This window comes from Fringilla coelebs, assembly GCF_963513975.1.
Source record: "Fringilla coelebs genome assembly, chromosome: 1".
NCBI classification, from domain to species: Eukaryota; Metazoa; Chordata; class Aves; order Passeriformes; family Fringillidae; genus Fringilla; species Fringilla coelebs.
In genome coordinates this window covers 133,670,634-133,689,733 of record NC_140028.1, presented here as the reverse complement: position 1 = coordinate 133,689,733, position 19,100 = coordinate 133,670,634, and the positions used below count along the sequence as shown (strand labels likewise).

Below are 19,100 nucleotides of genomic sequence, written 5' to 3'. Positions count from 1 at the left end.
TGGCATATTTTTGTGTGATCTTTCTTCTCATCCAGTAGTCAGAGAAATAAGCAACTATTTCAGTACTTATGCTTCAGGAAAGAACCTTTCTCCACCCTCTTTTTGGTGGATGAATATACTTTTGTGCATTGCTCCAATGAAATGATACCTCTTCAAACTGTGAATACCTCAAAATATAGTTAAGCAAACAATCCCTATTCCTCAGCTTCAACTGAGTGCCATATTTTCTTTAATTTGAAGAGAGTTAGTGGAGAATCAGCGCCAGTAGAAAAACCAAAGTGCAGAAGCAGCAGCAGACAATGGAGCACTCAGCAGAGATTTTGAAGAACATTTTGCACTGATTGTGGCTCTCATAATTCTTTGTCCCAGCACCACAACTCTGGAGATCCCACAGAGGACAGTGTTGAGACCATAGGGTCATTCTGACTTTTCCTTCTTGTGCCAAACCTCCATTTTTCTGACCCATCAACTCAATATTTCCTCCATGATGGAGGAAATATTCCCAAAAATTCTACTGTGATCTTTAAAAGACTGACTAGATCTGGGTAATTTGTAATCTTTTGGTTACCTAGCATAAATGTCCAGTATCTGAGGCACAGGCCTATAAATGTTTGGAGTTATCTTCATTTTCATCTTGTGTAGTATGATTAGAAGCTCCCTTCAACTGCAACAATTATTTTTCATGATCCTTTGAAACCTAAAAATTATTCTTTTTTATTTCCAGTTGGTCTTCACCACAAATTCTTTTTCATTGTTATGAAGTGGGATCGCTAAATTGCTGAGAAGTAAAGTCCAGCTTTGAAAACAGAATTCACTTTCATTCCATTCCTCCCAAAGAACTTACAAGGACTCTCCACACTCCTACCCATGGAGGTAGGACAGACACAGAGACACAGACACAGCATAGGGTCTAGCCTTGTAAAAACCAAAAAGAGCTCTCAGAGAGGGAACCCTTGCAGACTTTAATGTTTGCTTAGTTTCTAGTCAGAAATAAAACAGCATATACCTTCCTCTTTAAAATGTTATTTCAGCATTTGCATATATTTCTTGTTTCAGAGATAGTTCCCATATGGTCATTTAAGCAATTGAAAAAAATTAAGGATTCTGACTTAAAAAAATAGCTTGCAGTCACAAACATTTCCTGAAGTCTCATCAAGGAATTAGAAAATAAGATATTATCAGTGTTTTTAATCCTGCTACCTTGAGCAATACATAAAATTTTAATTGGCATCTCCCAGCAGCAATATATATCATCACTGGTATCTTAAATATGTGTACATTTTTTAGGTTAAACACATATTTAAGTGTTACTACCACAGGCAAACATACATACTTATGCATGCCCTATAGCATTAATTTTAGAAGTGATAGGGTGCCTAGAGAAGTTTTCACATGGGGATCTAAAATTATTCAGAATTATTACAGACATTTTTCAGTAATTTTAATTATTTTCTTTTTACTCTTGATTGTACAGTAGGAACTGTGGCTTCTCAACAAACTTACCTCCAGATGCAAATATAATGAAGATGTAGCTTCTGAACTACATTACTGTGGTGATTTGTATCATACTGCAAATATCTTGTCACTTAATGCATTTTCGGACAGTAATTCACAAAGAGTCTAAATCAGAAAACTGTTCAGAGAACAAATCCCAAGGCAGATTTCATTCCCTTGCAAATTAGGGTTATAAAAGTGGTATATGGGGAATATATTTGAGCAAAAATACAGTAAATGTTGCATTTCAGCAGATTATTTACCAAATTACCAGCTGTATCTAAAACATGATGATGAGGCCAGACAGAGGAACACAAAGCAATAGAAAGAAGAAAATGCTATGAACCTTTTCTCTAACCCATGTATCATTAAATATTCCGGGCAAAAGAAGCCATAGAAATTTAAAATATTTTTTTCTAATGATTTGTTGAATGGAAATGTTTTGGTTTCACAGCACTCCTCAGCAGGCTGTCCCCCTAAAGCAATGGGGTTCACTCACAGCAGGTGGCTGGGTCCTCTTCACTGCCACCAGGGCAGTCCAGGTGAGAGTCACAGGCTGACCCAGGGGCCACGGGCTGCCCATCCCTGCAGGGGGGTTCTTCCCAGGAGCACAAACCTGCTGGCTCTGATGGTGCAGCATCCAAGAGCTGGATGCTATTCAGGCAGATGAAACTTGCCTTGCTCTGGAGCTGTCCTTTAAAAACAAGCTGTCAATAAAATAGTTGCATTACAGACAACAGAGTGAAACTGATTTTTATTTGCACAGAACAGTTCTAGGTGTAAAAAGTTCCTTATAATTTCCATTGCAAACCTGTGATAAATTTCAAACCAGAATCTGAAATTTTGTATAGCCATTTCAGGTTGAAATTATGGAAAATTTTTGGCTGAAGTTTGATGAATTCCAAGAATGAAGTCAAAAAGAAAAAAAGTCTATTTTAAAGAAAAGCACCTAGTCTCACAAACCTTTGGCTAAAAATTAGTGATACCCATGTGCTTTAGAAAGGTGTCCTGAAACGTAATAACCTAAAGACTCCATCTTCCTTTCTAAAGTGTCTTCAAAACCTCATTTTGCAGATCCCCAAGAGAAGATTTCCACTTACAGGTGTGTAAATTGGGCTGGGGACTGTCCTCAGACATCAGTTGGCACAGCAGAGTTTAACAACTGATAATTGTTTCATCACATAAAACGACATGGATGCACCCTGTCTCTGCTGTGGGTTGGCTCCTGCCTGCTTGCAATCCTGGAACTGTTCTGGGCACTGGATTGGAGGTGGCTGATTTGCTTAGGTCAGAACCTTTCTAGGAACCATGCCATGTTTTAATTATTTGGACAATCACATGCCAATCCCGGGCCTGTGCCTTCACCCTGCTTATTTTACTGCTATTGACATGGACAGAGAGATTCAAGAAGCATTTCTCTCTCTGACAGAGTTCCCTTGCTCTGAGTAGATTTATCACAAGCTGATTTATAGCAATGAAATTCCAGAAGAGCATCTGTTGCTCCTGGGCACAGTGCAGCCCAGCTCTGCTGGCTCTCAAAGCAATGAAATTATTGCATTTGTGCTCTCAAGGTTTCTTTTACCTGAGTTAAAGCAGCAAGCAGGAGGAGGAAAGCCTGGATTCATCAAAAAGATTATGATGGCAATAAAAGAAAGCACTGAGAAAAAAATGAGCTGGAGTTGGAGGAATAAATAAAAATGAATTTTTGGGTTTTCACAGGCTGGGACATGACCAAAGTTTCCATAATTAGTTATGTGCAAGGGTCAGAAAGCACTGTGTAAGAGTATCTGACAAAACAGAAGGAAACTGGAACAGATCTGATTTGGGGCATAAGCAGAAGGGTCTAGCACACTCCCCAAAGCCTGGGAATTAGGGTGCAGTGAAATCTCAAGAGGCATTTTTCTTTCTAAAACATGAGTTATATGGGTGGTTGTCTTCCACTAGGGAAAATTTCTTCAAAATGACAAAAATCATCTAATACTTTCCATGCTCTCTCTACCAGTTCAAAAACCAGAATGCTGTGCAGAAAATATTAAATAAGCACAAAGTAAAAAATATCCCTAAGTGCAAGGGATCCTTGCAGTTTTTGTACAAGAATACACAGTTCTTCCTATTTATATTCATACAACCTAAGCAGATGTTTATTTATTTTTAGATCCTACAGATAACTTAATTACACATCTGCTTGTTTATTCAAAATTGTCCTAGTGGGAAAAGGAGAGACAGGCAACAACACACCCTTAGAACCTACTAGCTTACTGAAATGCATTCATTCTAACATCTGTCAAAACATCAATTCCTGCGGTGGGCTTGGTTTTTGTCCTTTCATAGAGATTATATTTTCAGTTGATTGCTGAAGTAAAATATGATGGTTATTTACAGAGCTACAAAAAAAAAAAACCTATAAATAGAAAGTTGCTTAAAATGGAAACTTATAAATCAATATAAAAATTAAGTAGCTCAATTTAGCATTTATCTCTGTGTCTGAAATTTCGAGAAGGTATCTTCCCAGTTAGTGGTTTACATAATTCCACTGAAGTTCCACAAATATAATTTACATCATCTCACATAATAGTGTATATACAATTAAATGAATTGGTAATTCCTGAGTTGGACTCAGAGGACTAATTAGAATCAGATGAGATTTGTGTTCATTTTCTTGCATATTATTCAAGTGCAGCAGCTTCTGTATGTCATGTTTGTGTAGATGTTTTCTTGAGCCACAGACAGAGATTTACTCATATGGAAGCAATGAAAAAATAGCAAGACATTCAACATACACACAATTTTAACTAATTTTTTAGGCTTCCTAGATAATTTACAAACAACAAAGTAAAGGATTTTCAAAAATGGAGCACACGCCTTTTTCATTCGTACCTTTATATTTTCTAGCCCTGTTGGTAGCTGTATATTCACTTTGACCCATTCCTTCCTAGTCATGATGTTGGTTTCCCACAAGACATGCTCGTCCTGTAAAATGTAGAAAACAATGTTATAAAGATAATTTTTGTTCCTCCCGAAGTTATTGAGGCCATTTTTCATCCTCCATCTTTTCATCTCCCAGCCAAACATCCACCATATACAAAGTTGCTCTATGTGAAAAAATAAAGTTTCTCATATTCATTTGCAATTTTTGCACTGAGCTCTATTGAAGAGAAGGGAAACAACACATGTTTACTGTGACTAAACAGACAAATATAATTATCAGGAGTTGAGTTGGCAGAATTAACACTAATTAATATGTAAATTAAGCCATGTTCTTGCTGAATTTAACAATATGTTTCCATGGTTTTCTCTACATAAGCTTCATTTTCATAAATAACTGCTTCTATTATGTTGTGTAATTAATTAGATTTAGTTTTCTCAGAACTGAAGTTTGGGTCTGCCAGAATTACCCAATCAATTGTACTATTTATTTTTTTTTAATCTCTAAAGCAAGCACAAAGAGTAACACCTAACAACTTTTACTCATGATCTGAATTACCTTAATCCTCCCATTTTAATTCCACCTCCTAAGGGTAACAGGAAGAGTGTTACATATGGTAAGGCTCCCTTTATGCAAGCACTGCAAGCCCTTTTGATTCAATAATCTGGCAAAAGTATCTCACAGTCACTCTGTTTCTGGTCATGATCCCACTTGGAACATACTGAGGCATAAAGGAAAGAAAGCAGAAATTTGAACTTTATATACCCACACAAAATCTTTTCAAGAAGCAGCTGCAAAATAGAGCAAAACCAAAAAGACAGAAAAAGCCTGCAGGAAAAGTTTAGGCTATACATACAAACAGACTCACTGTTAAAAATATCAAATATTAAGACTCCTTTTAGAAAGCTGCAAAGTATTGGTCATACCTTTTCCACAAAGGATATTACAAAATTAGTGGCAGTTCAGAAAAAGATACAAAGCAGGATAAGAGAAATGGAGTGTCTTGTATAACAAGAAATTGAAAGTATAAAACCAATTTATCTTACAGGAGATTAATAAAAGAGGTTTTGATAGGCATGTGAAATGTTATCAATACTATAGACAAGGACAGCTATCTTTTTTGCTGTTTTATAATATAAAAGAGAGGAGAAATGTGCTGTCTACTGCTTGATAGGCTGTGTGCCAGCAGAAGAACATTGAAATCATTTGTGATGTGCAGACAATTAGTGCTCTTTTCTTACCAAGGTGATTCTGATATATTAGCAAAGCTGGAAGATTAAATCCCTATTGAACATGTGTTCAAAGGTCATTAAAAAAAAAAAAAAGAAAATAAAAGACATTTTGGATAACTGCAAGACAAGGCCAAGGCAACACAGTAATTTCAAACACTCAATGACAGAAGAGATCAAATTGGATAAAGCACATGGCATACTTGATTTCAGATATAAGTCAGCTGTGAGTTTTTACATTAGTATAGGATGTATCAGTTCAATTCTTTACATGACATATTCAGCAAAAGTCTTTCAATATTGAGAACACTTCATTCTGTGTAAAACTTGCTTCATTTTACTAAATAATTCAGCTTCTAAAGGAAATCTTTCAGCCTAATCATATCTCAGGCACATATGAGACACAGAAAAGGATGATGTACTAGGAACCATACTGCATGGAAGGTTGAAACCATAGTGTGTGGTTAAGTTTCTGTTTTTATTTAACATGTTCCCCCCCACCTGCAGGTACAAACCCTTCAAACACATTTGTATATCTTTTGGGGAGCACTGTATTTGCTGTGGATTTGACTGGATGCACCTCGATACTATAATTTTGTTCACATTCAGATAACAGCTTAGAAACCCATGACCATTTTTCTCCCAAGCTAATTTTACTACCGCAGTAGTAAATAGCTTGTAGCAGTAAACTTGAGTTTTCTGCACAGGAGCCAGACCTTCTGAGACTTTTATTTACACTGAAAGCTGTAAGTCACCTCAGATGAAAGAGTATTTTAAGCAGATTTTACCCTGTGATTTTATACAGCTCTAATAAGTCAACAGTATAGTTTCTCTTCCTCACGACACTTGTAGTATTCACCCTGCTTGTCCTATTCTTCCACGTCTTTGCTACAAATGGGTTAACCCCTCTAGCACATTCCTTGTGTCACTAGCCTTCTTCCAAAATATGGAAGGTGTTGCTTTTCCAGTACTTTTTTTCAAGATTTATTTTGGTGATGCAGGGGAGCAGTTGCTCAAGACAACTTTACTCTATTCCCCTTACTGTGATATATTACTATCAATAAACAACCTTTTGTAAAGCTAAAATGGGCAAGAATTGCTCCTTTTCCCCACAATGTTTTTTTTCTGACATAATGCCACTCAGATTTGAAGGATGGAAGAGAAATCACAACTTTTTATAAAGGTCTCCATCTATAAAATATTTTTATCTTTTTTTTTTGACATTTCTCTATCGATACATGAACTGCTGTGCAACTGCACCCATTATTTTGTCCCTACTTCTCTTTTCAGACAGTAATTTGCAACAAAGGCCTATTTTTCCCCCCACAATGATTAATCAACTTTACCTTCTGCAGAGGAGTTTACTCACATGACTTTTTCAAGTGTTGTTAAACACATAGAAAAATTTAAGTGCATCAGGATACAAAGACACTTGCATGTATAAACATTAGTTGAAATTATATTTTATTGCCTAATTTCTGGATTTTTCAAAACCATACAAGATGTAAAGATTAAGACAATAAAAGGAAGAAAAATAAGCCCATTACTTAAGGGGAGTAACAAACAATTAATGAACAGCGATAGACTCAAAATTATATTATTTGGTTTCCATTTTTACTGAGAATGTTAAAATTTATCTGTCAGTTAACAGACAGTTAATTCTCTTAATTGAATGTTCAAACTGGGGGATGAGATGCTGGAAAGCAGAGCCATGGAAAGGGACCTGGGGGTCCTGGTCCATGGCAAGCTGAACATGAACCAGCAGTGCCCTGGCAGCCAGGAGAGCCAACCCTGTCCTGGGGGGCATCAGGCACAGCATGGCCAGCAGGGCAAGGGAGGGCATTGTCCTGCTCTGTTCTGCTCTGGAGTGGCCTCACCTCGAGTGCTGGGGGCAGTTCTGGGTGCCACAATATAAAAAAGACATTAAACTGTTAGAGTGCCCAAAGAAGGGCTATGGGGATGGTGAAGGGCATTGAGGGGAAGCCGTGTGTGGAGCAGCAGAGGTCTCTCAGGTTGTTCACCTTGGAGGAGACTAAGGGAGAACATCATTGGAGTCTACAAATTCCTCATGAGGGGAAGAGGAGGGTCAGGCACTGATCTCTGTGGTGACCAGGGACAGGACCTGAGGGAATGGCCTGAGGTTGTGTCAGGAGAGGTTTAGGTTGGATATTAGATAAATGTTCTTCACCCTGAGTGTGGTTGGGCAGTGGAACAGCTCCCCAGGGAAGTGGTCACAGCACCAGCCTGACAGAGCTCAAGAAGCATTTAGACAATACTCTCAGGCACATGGTGTGACACTCAGAGTGTCCTGTGCAGGGCCAGGAGCTTCAATGGTGCTAGTGTGTACCTTCCAACTCAGGACATTCTATGATTCTGTGAATATTTTATGTTAGTTGAACAGTCAATATTGGTAAATGGGAATGCAAATGTGGACCAGAATAGACAAATAATGGTAAAAATGCATATAAGCCAGAAGTACTAAAATGAATGGAATCAAAAACTTTTAAGTAAAGGTTGCATACTGGAAGGAATATTTTACTATCAACAGCAAGCTCTGAGAACCTGAGGAGAATGTGTAGGTAATCAGACAATTGGGAGAACAAAGAACATATATGGCAGCTAAGGGATAACTGCAGTACGCAATTATAGCCAAAATGCTGAACAACTCTTAAAACACTGGAACAAATTTCCAGAAACCTTGAAAGCAGCTAGAGAATTAGAAACTGAGAAACCCATATTAGCTGCTTCTGATGAGGAGCAAGTTGTGTTTAGCAGTGTAATTTTTTTTTCATCATAAACAGACTTCAAAATTCAGTTACTTCAATTTATTAAGGTTTTTAGACAATCTCACATAACACAAGCTTTAAAAAAATTGGGGTGACTTGGTGTCATGGAATTACTGTGAAATGTGTGAGCAAATAGAAATGTGAGCTTATTTCAAAGAGGAGATGTCAAAAGTTTTCTATTAAACTAAAAGGAAATTCTAATAAAGTTCTGCATAGCACTGTTCCAGAACCTGATATAATTATAGTGCTGACTAACTGACTGGAGAGTGTGGAGAGTTGAATGAAAAATAAATTTTTAAACAATATAGAAAATACGTTATTGGGAGGAATTACAAGCACTGTGAAGAACAACATTTGCATTTAAAATTTTCTCAGTATGCAGAAACCAGTTTCCAAACCAATAAAGCAAAGTTCAAAGGCACATGAGACGCAATTAAGAAAGAAAAATCAAATAGTCAAATGCAGTAGTGTTTAATGAAGAGCAGTTTGGCAAACCAGCAAAAAAAGAGGAAAAGCTGCAGATTATCATGGACTGCATAGTAAATGTAAATAAACAACAGGTTAGTGTTGACAAAAAAAGTCAGTTTTCCTTATCCTTCTTCATACCCAATAGCAATTTAATTTCCCTGTCTTACAATTGATACCACAATGTCTATATTAGAAAATATGTTCACTCATCTTTGCTCTCTCTCTTGAAAGAATGAGGAAGGCCAGAGATAAATTTACATCTGTGTCACTTGCCTCTAAGAACAGTACTGAAACTGTACATTGGGTAGAATCCAGTCTCCAGGTTTGTCAGGCCTGTCAGTGCTGGGGTTTAGCAAGAGTTATTCAAAGACAAGAGATTTTGATCAATAAATACAGGGATAGGATGTGCAGGAAACTGCAAGGCACACACAGCTGAGAGGCTGTTTTGAATGACAGCTTCCAGGACAGCAGCTCTGTTGTCTTCCAGGGTCAGAACAAGCAGCCCTCATTTCTGGTTCTTACTGTTAGCTATTCTTGAAGATTCATTTGTCTTTCATAAAAACCCCAATGATTCAGTAGCAAAATGTGAAAAAGCCAACTCTCCCTTCATTTCAGTTTAAGAAGTCTTCAATATGAGGCTGTATGTTGTTTTATTTTTCCTGAAACTACCAGCAGAAGGTTATGTTCCTGAAGATTTTTCTGGCAAATTTTGTAGTATGAGTAACTCACATCATCTTTAAATAAGTCTGTGTGCAGTAAATACACTTTTGATCAAAGGAGAAATCCAATAACTAAAACATAGTAGGGCTAAGAGAATCTGTGGAAACAGAGGGGACTGATGTAATAAATGCTAGAAAATGTTCTTCTAATGAGCATGTAAGGATCAGTTTATCAATTAATTCAGTCTAGGTTCCCAGTTCTATGGGAACTCATTTGTCAGTTTTCTTATCATTTTCACTTACATAATTTTCTCTGTTTTCAGGAAAAAACAACTCTTGAATTGGGTCCATTGATGCTATTTAGGTGAACGCTGAGATCAATATTCCTAGTCTGTCTCAAGGTTGCTGTGAGTGTCATACCTGGGGATTTATTGGCAGCTACTATGGCACAAAAATCCATGCATTCTGACCAGAACACTGAATATGTTACAATTCCCTGACAAAGTCATAGAAAAATACAACTTTTTAAAATGAAACATGAGCAAAGGCCTGGAGTTATTTTCATGAGTATTCAAAGACACAATCAGAAAGAAATAAATAGTTTCCATTACCTGTCCTAATTTTAAGGCCTTTTTATTGTGTTACACTTTGGGGTTTTAGCTTCTAATCTTTGTGAATGAAGTGGATCTAATATTTAAATATGTATACTGTTGGGTGATAAGAATTCACCTCCAGCATCAAGATATGAGAGCCATTAACTGTATGAGAGCAGCTCTACTGATCTTGCTTTCATGAAGTAGCAGTGCAAAGCATCAATACTGACCTATCAAACCAGACTTCCAAAAGAGAACATCCTGATAGTACAAAGTCTCTCAAGGTAGGGGAGGTAAGAAAGATGGAAATAGTTAGCAATGCTCAGCTGACATTTGTGTTTCATACTGGCAGGGCTCTTTTATCTACTAATAGGGAGAAGAATAGAAAAATTACTGCTCTAGCACTTGGGCAAAGCAAAGCAGGTGTTTAATCAAGAATTTTCCAGCTATCCTGAACCAACAACTTTTTTAATATGTCTCCATAGACAAAAGCACCTATTTTCTTAATTCCATGACAGGAAGAAGGCTAGAAAAGCTGTTACTATAGATTTCCCCCCTAAAATCTGCAATTGATTTAATTCTGTAATGGTTGGGTTTGTCCTTGACGCTTTATTGCAGAACATTCACCCTCAAATCAGTTCATAGCTGAGATGGTGAACACCCAGGTTTTGCAATTGCACAAACCAGTGGAATTACTGGAAAACCAGTAACCAAGTTAAGGTCTTGCACAAACTCACTCAGGGGACAGGCGTGCAGCAGCAGGTGTATCTTGCATTTTGTCTGGTAACACCTGGGCTGCCTTTAACTTTTGGAAATGAACTCTTGAAATACCTTAAACTTTTGGAAATGGACACTTTTCTACTTACCTGGTTCATAAGCAGTACTGCCTTGAGAACACTGCTGTCTGCCATGGAGTAATGAAACTGAAAATGGCAATTCTTGCTGGAACAATGACACATGGAGCTGTTTAGATGGGCCTTTTCATATAATGCCTTGTCATTGGCTTCTAACCACTCAAAATGGCCTGAAGAAAAAAGGAAAGGACATAAAGGTCACTTCTTCACAAATTATTTTTTCTCAGTTGTTAAAAATAGGCACTGCTCTTATGTAATTACACCAAAGACCCATTCCAGCAAGAATGAAATCTGATCATCACGCCATGATGTGACTTGGATATCGTCTGATTCTTATTAAATGGATAAATACATAAATTCATTTTACTCACAGACAGCCCCAGCAACCATGAATTACATCAGTTGATAGTATCTCAAAGTTTTAATTTGCATGCTTAAACCTGCAAGAAGTCCCAGCTCAGCCTCCTTACATTTACAACCATTCAGTATCTAATGACAAATATATGTGGAAACTGGGCTTTCTTCCCACTGTGGTTTTCAGAAAATATGCTTTTTACAGCAATGCTTAAAAAACAGCTGAAGAAATAAAGGTCATCTGCACTGCTGCTACAAGAAGCAGTCACATCTCCACCATGTAATCAAGGTCTTTTACTCCTCAGACAGAACTCTGCAACAAAACGTTGGAAGCATATTGTCTTTCCATGTGATGCAGAAAAGCAATTTATGCTCTTCTTGACCTACTGGCCCTTATAAAAGCATTCCTACAGAGATCTAAGGAGTTCTCCATCCCCTCAACAGTGTCTATTAGTTTTCAGAAATAAAAAGGCTAAATAATTTTTTACTAAATATATCAGCTCTTTCTCCTGCCTCCTGAGTCACTGAATATTTTGTTGCCTTTCTACAGCAACTATTAAAATAATAAACAAGGACTGATTAAAGGTTTTAAGTCTGCAGTTTCTGTGTTTATTTCTCTAAATAAAACTTATCTCAAATACAAATATTACATAATCTCAAGGTGAAGGAAGAAAGTGTCATTTCACAAGAAAATTGCCCATTTTCATAAAGAACTGTGTTATTTTCCTTTTGTTGCCTGTTTACTCTTTGTGTTAAGCAATGATTTCCACTGTAATATATTCTGGAAATTTCCTTGGAGTTAAGCTCATAACTTCATGCCACAGCAACTAACCTTTATAGAAGAAAATATTGTAGATTTAACCAAGATTTCTCTTTCACAGACATGAACAAAGCATCTATACATCTATGACTGCTTTTTTGTGCATAAGGGAGATATGCAGTGCTAGAAGATATGCTACCAGTTGTTTATCTAACTTCAGAGTTCTCTGATGCCATTGTAAAACCAACCAATTTTAGTTTCTGAGCCCAGTGATAATTAACATTCTTTTCCCTCCTTCCTTTCAAGTACTTGAATCTTTAAAAGCAGGGCAAAGAGGAGTTGACATGATTTTTTTAAAAGAAAGCAAGTGCTGTGTTTTAGATAAACCAAAGTCCTATGGAGCATCCAGAATGAGCCTGTATCCAAAAAAGCATGCTTACTCTACTTTAGGGAATGCATTTTGTGCTAGCACTGTGATTGCTTCTGCTTAATCCAATGTAAGAAACAAACTATGGAAATTGGGAGGGCATATATTAAACATACATGAAAAAAATAAAAAACAACAAAAAAAGTACTTTGTAAACAGTATTATCGGGGAATATAAAATCTCTGTAAGAACTTTTGACACGAGAGAAATTATGAGTAAAAATTATAGATAAATTGCCTACAATGCAATACTAGAGAAACAAAGCAATAAAAAAACAAAGAAAAAAGGTCTGCCAAGGACAGAAAGAATTTTATTAAATTTAGGGATACCAGCAAGGAAGGATTATCAAAGGCTGTAAGAAATCTTTTCTTTATAAATGTAGTTGTTTATAGACCTCTTCTTTATAATTTTATTTCTTAACTCTCTTCTATTTATAGAAGTAAAAGCTTTGATCAAAAATAACATAAAGCTTAGTCAAGCTCTATTTGTGTTGCAAGTTTGAGCCTTAAGCATGGTATTTTTACAGTTTGCATACCATGTCTTTAGTTTATAGAATTTCTTTTTATATTCAACCTCTTCATTTATGTCCCAACACATCTGCATGAATAGAAATACTGAATGTATTGAGAAGTCAGCAATCACAGTTCAGTTTTTTCAACACTTTTCAGAGTTAATGATGAATTAAATTCTGTTGTTGTTTTGATGCTTGTTTCTTCACACATTTTCATTTTTCTTTATGACTTAGAAGCACAGGGAATTTCCCTAAGCAGCTGGGGAAGTTCAGCCTACTCAGCTGCCTGTGCATATCCATACAATAATGCCCAAGCACCTCTACAGGAAATATTTCCAAATATATTCTCTTTCCATACACAGTGCTTGTAACACATTCCTGTAAAAGCCCTTACAGAATTTCAGTAACTTTTGTGTTCTCAATAGTGCCTTAAAAGGGAAACCCTTACCCATTACTAGCCCTTAATATGCCATGTAAAGGTGTGTCACAGATACAATGACTTTCAGGGAGTTTTTCAAATAAAATCAAATGAAAAATCTCTTTTTTGTTAGATATCCCAGTGGAAATTGGAAGGTGATATGGCTCTTCTCCTCATATTTAAGGGGAAAAAAAATCTGCTTTACTCTATGCTCTCCATTATCCATACCAGCAAAATTAATTTTAACATAGTATATGCACTCAGGCACTTTTCCTTGCTATTTAATGGTAATTGAACTTATGGTGACTAGAATGCATTTAAATGCATGCTAATTTTTTTTTTAAATAAAAACAATATCTAACATTCATTCAGCTTTTTCAGTGAGGTGTGCTCCATTTCTATGGGTTCAAAGTTCAAGCAGTAATCTCCACACTATCACTTAATCAAAGCTGGATCACAAACTCTACTCTTACAACTAGCAGCACTTGACCCCTCTGAAGGCAGTCTCAGTACACAAGGCAAGCACTTAGCAGGGCAAGACAATTCCATCTCACAATAGAACACTGAGAGATTTACATCATTAAGCTTTCAAAAACCTCACCCCATAGACCCATAAACACATAATATGCAGATTTTAAAAACAAGTGATGATCTTTTCTTCTTAAAACTGCATCTGGACAAACTTTATTGATTTTAAAGGTAGGACACTATTTTCTAGAATAATTGTTTATTTACATTTGCCCTAATAAAAGGTTTAAAATGAAGTTCCAGACTGTATGCTCAAGTAGAGTAGTACACAAGTCAAACTGCCAAGCATCAAAATCCAAACAAAACAGAAAACCACACACAAAAGGGCTGGGGGCATAGATGAACTTGATTTGATTTGATTTAATTTAATTTCAACAAATTCTTTCACAGATCCCATAAAAAGAATAAACTGGAGAATAAATCAGCTATTAGTTTATAATAGAATTCTTATGTTAAAATATTTCATGAATACCTGAAAAAAAATCATTAATTCTTAAAATAAAATATTTTATGTCTTACCAGAAGGAGTGTTCATGATGTCCTTATAAAACAGCCAAAACAAAACCTAATTTACGTACAAAATACATACAAGTACTTTTTGTAGTTTTGGTCTGTTTTGGCAGAGGCACCATCTTGCCATGAAAAGCACTATATTCTTCATGACAGCTAGTAATTTTGAGATAAATTAAACCCCCACCTTCAGTATTGTTGCTGGAATCTTTCAGGAAGGAACAGGAGGCAATCTTGTGCCCGGCTTGCAGCCGTGCCCCCCGAGCAGGCTCAGCTGGCTGGTCTGAGTGCCACTCACACATGCCAAGCTCAGAAATGGAAATCTGTGGTACTAAAAGACAAAGAAGAACAATCACTTCTTAAGTAATTCTTTATGAGACTATTCCCCATTAGAAATCTATGCTTATCAAACTCCTTGGCAACACTTCTGCCTCTTCAAAAGGTTGCTTCAAAAGCCCTGTGTATCCCTGATTGCTGCCCTGTACTTCAGCCTGCCACCTTGAAATATTCTAAGAAATCATTCCCTCAAGACAGATGCTTCTTTCAAAGCAATGGAGTGCTATTTATGTTAGCCAGTCATCACAACTTTCATTAATTCAATTCTGCAGTGAGAGTTGCTAGGTAACATAAAAACTGACATGTAATAATAAGAAATACCTATTTACTTTTCTAGGTGATAGCTAAAGAAAAATCAGTTTTAATAGTTAGACGCAGCAACATCTCCACAATGCTAGTAACAGAATACTTCTTTTTAGAGACAGAAAGGTTCTGAATGTATCACCACATATTTTCAAGAGCTTTTAACAGTATGCCCGACTAATCTAGCTGCCTCAGGATTTTAAGCAGGATTGCACTATGACAATGGAAGTTCCACTTCTTAATGTTATTGCAGGGGAAAGGCAATCTCCTGGTTAAGTCACATTATTAAATAGCAGTCAGGATATCTCAGAGAAAATGTAGAGATTCCTAACTGTATGGTGAAAACAGTTTCAGGTTAGTTTACATAGATGTTACTGTCTCCATCATCTGAGAGACATTGTATTATTCACATTACTGACACTTCAGTGAAATGGGCTGTCCAGGCAGCGCTGAAAACCTTTCATTTCCTCCTTGTTCTAGTGCTGAATAAATGTGCACTGTTTTCAAACCATGTGTATTGTGTGGGAAAGAGCTTGCCAAACCTTGTTTCCCATGGAAAATGCAAAATTCCACAAGGGTCTGGAAAAGGATGGATTTTGTCAAATTTCAACACGCAAAAACAATTTGCAAACTCTTTGAAAAGGAATCAAGATCTTCTAACACTTTTGAAGTACTGATACGAAACATTTTGAATAATTCTGTAGGGTTTTTCTTTAATTTAATTCTATATAGTTTTGAGAGTTTTTTTGTTTTGTCAAAATACCCGTTTTCTAGCTCTTAATGCCACAGCATGTCAGACAGCATAAGATTAGTATTTTGGATTTTCTGACACCCATCCCTGTAGCAGTTCACCTCAAATACCTGCTTCTGTAATATTAAAGTCTACGTCTTTGCAGGATTAGAATTAACTAAGGAATTAAGTTTAAGATTTTGTCAGTTGAAGTATTCATATTGTATTTTTGTCAAAATTTAGACATTATAAGTAATACATAAATAATTACTTACTGAAAAAAACATATATTTGCAGTGAGGCTTTGTCACTTGTGTATTAAAAGTGACTTAAGGAGGACAAAAGCCTCATTCTCCCTTATAGAATTCCACTTTCATGCCTTGGAGCTCTTTGCTTTCATCTCTATATAGAGCTCAGAAGGACACTCTTAGTGGAATTCTTCACATATGTAAGTTTTTGGAAGTTGAAAGGGAATTCTGCAGAGCAGCCACTTGGATAAGAATATGAAGCCTTGAATAAAAGGTCTACTTAAGGTATAAGTAAAGGAGATTTTGCATTATGTGTGTTTCAGAAAATAACTTCATCTTTTCTATTTTACAGCCAAGGACTTTTTTCCTGTAGCCCATACTCAAATGTATGATAAAGAGCTGTGGGGGTTTTGAGTGATAACAAACTATGTGGCAGCTGTTGGGGAAACTACAAACTGTAGAGCATCTTAAATTGCTGCTCTGATGTTAGGATTTCATTTGCATTTTTTCAATGCATGAAGTTTAGTCTTTAGCAGAACTGGACAACAGACTGAAGTGGGGCAGTTTGGGAGACAGGGGAGAGATAGAAGGGAAGAAAGAACCTAAAGCATAATGAAATTACTTTTATATTTTAAGCATCACAGTTTGCATCAAGAAACTCCTGAAAGCACAAAAATTTAAGATATTTTACTCACAACCATAAAATCATAGCCATGCTAATGAATACAAATGCCCAGGTAATCTCTTTTGTGCATTTGTACTGGGATTAAAAATCATGAGGAGTACATTAAAAATGCAAGCTTTAACTAGGGATTTCATAAAATTAAAGTGGTTTTTGCTAAAAGTCTACTTTTCCAAACATTCCATAAGGACTAGTGAAAAAATTATTTCAAATTCAACCAACCATTAGTATGACCTTTTGTTTTAATTATTGGAAAATGTTCAGTAGTAAGATTTCTCTTTCAGGGAGAAAATTAAGATTCTTTGACCCTGTTTTTTGGCTGCTGTGAGCCATTTAGATGTCACCTAATGAAGATGACTTCTCCTAATGAGGAAACACAGGATAAGAACTGGATCTTATTAGAATACACCTGAGGCACTCAACAGTGCAGCAGCTCAATCTGTGAGGCACAGCGTGGAGTTCAACAGCTGCCATGTAAGCTAAATTTAACACCTGGATTTATAAGATATGGTGAAAACATACATCAGTTTCCTTTTTTTCCTCTTCCATCTCTTTGAGACAGTGTTTCATCCCATAGCTGTGGTTTTTTGTTTGATTTTTTTTTTTTTTTTGCTTTAGAAGAACTTTGTTGAAAAAGTCAGTGTATTTTTACAAACAGCAACTGGTTAAACAAGTGCATAGATTTCTAGAATTAAACAAGTGCATAGATTTCTAGAATTATAAAAATCAAAATATATATGCCTGCTGGCATCATTAAATTATGGTTTGTATCTTGTTTTTATGTGATCTGCTTGAAATTTCTTAGCACTCTAACAGATTGATACCCATGTGGTACACACAAAACCAACCATGTAACCTAGCTTGGTTTGTGTCAAACACTGCTTTTAATATCTCGAGTTAAGTTTAGAGTCTAAACCCTCTGTGCCCATGCCAAGAATAAAAGAAAGAAAAACAAAGGAGGTGCTTTGAATCAAAACTGCACTCACCTGAGGATGTGACAGAGGTGCCAGAGGGCAATACTCTTGTGTAATACAGAGCAGCAAGCAATTTAATTTATGCTAGGATGGGTAGCACTCCTTTTCCATGAAAATACATTGGGTTGAAAAGGGAAATAGGAAATGTTTTGCTGAAGATTCCTGACATGCAGGGACGGTCTGACTGCAGAGATGACCAGCCTGACACTGCAGCTCTTGGATGTAGCAGAGCAGAACAGCACAACCCCACTGCACAGCTGAGGATCAGGACCTTCTTGCATTTAGAAATACACGAGTGCCTTGGGAATCTTCCCAGTCAGCTCCAAAGCTTTGCCTGAACTGGCTGAACATATCAATTGTTCAGCCAAAAACAGTAAATCTTTTTTTACCCACTGACCCCTACATTTATAATGTATCAGATTTGTTAAAGTATTGTCTTTGTAACTGTGTTTAGATGTGAAAAGACAGATTGTTTAGGGAAATGAAAATTAGCAAAATTAAAACACTTACAGAGCTAAAAGAGCAAAATAATTCCATTGTCTTTTCTCTTCTCATCCAAAGAAAAGACAATGTAAATTTACCTGGCTCCTGAAAAACTGGTATTCTTACCATGTGCTATAGAACATCCTTCACTAAAGGTGATATCATCAATGGCAACACTTTCACCTTGTCTCTGTGTGTCCACCATCCCCGAAAAGATAACCTAAAGAGATTAACAGCAAATCAACAAGAAACAGAGTTTGTCAGTGTCAGAGACAAAACAAAAAAGCACACAATATATGCCAGTCAAGTCCATGGAGTATCTATTGGAAATATGAGAACTCTAATCACACATTTAACAATTTTGGAGGATTATCATCCTGGCTTTTTTGACACACCTGGGGCTTTTCTACCTGAGCACAGATAGGTAGTCCAATCATCTAACTCAAGATTAAAGTAGAATTTAACAGGAAGGATCTGAAAATCACAATAAAATGCCTTTAAATCTAAGCAAGGATCATGACAGTTAAAGAATAGAACACAAAGGGTTTTGTTTTTTATCAAGCCATTATTCCGCCATAGACTACAAATATGAACATTTTCTGGTTGATTTCAGAATTTCTCAAAAACCTGGAGAAAATTCAGAGCAAAAAAAGCCCCAAAAAAACCCCCATTATTCAGAAGCCTTTCATCACATTTTTAGGCAAAACAAATCGTGATGGGTACTTGGTTGACAGTTATTCTAATGTTACAACAATGGGTTGGTTTTATTTTTCCCCACCAAAGTCTTCTGTACACAAGAAGTTACAAATATTTTACTTTTCCATCTT

General features: G+C 36.4%; 1 protein-coding gene across 1 annotated transcript in view; it reads right to left on the bottom strand.

Annotated features, from left to right (window-relative positions):
- The window catches only part of MALRD1 (MAM and LDL receptor class A domain containing 1), a gene marked incomplete at both ends in the record, with an annotated part of 238,466 nt that overhangs the window by 203,260 nt on the left and 16,106 nt on the right, over positions 1 to 19,100 (bottom strand). The window contains 5 exons of the mRNA XM_084210137.1: positions 1,994 to 2,201; positions 4,372 to 4,464; positions 11,022 to 11,179; positions 14,705 to 14,848; positions 18,400 to 18,493. Of these exons, the coding sequence (XP_084066263.1) occupies positions 1,994 to 2,201; positions 4,372 to 4,464; positions 11,022 to 11,179; positions 14,705 to 14,848; positions 18,400 to 18,493 (697 nt within the window). The remainder of the gene's footprint in view (positions 1 to 1,993; positions 2,202 to 4,371; positions 4,465 to 11,021; positions 11,180 to 14,704; positions 14,849 to 18,399; positions 18,494 to 19,100) is intronic.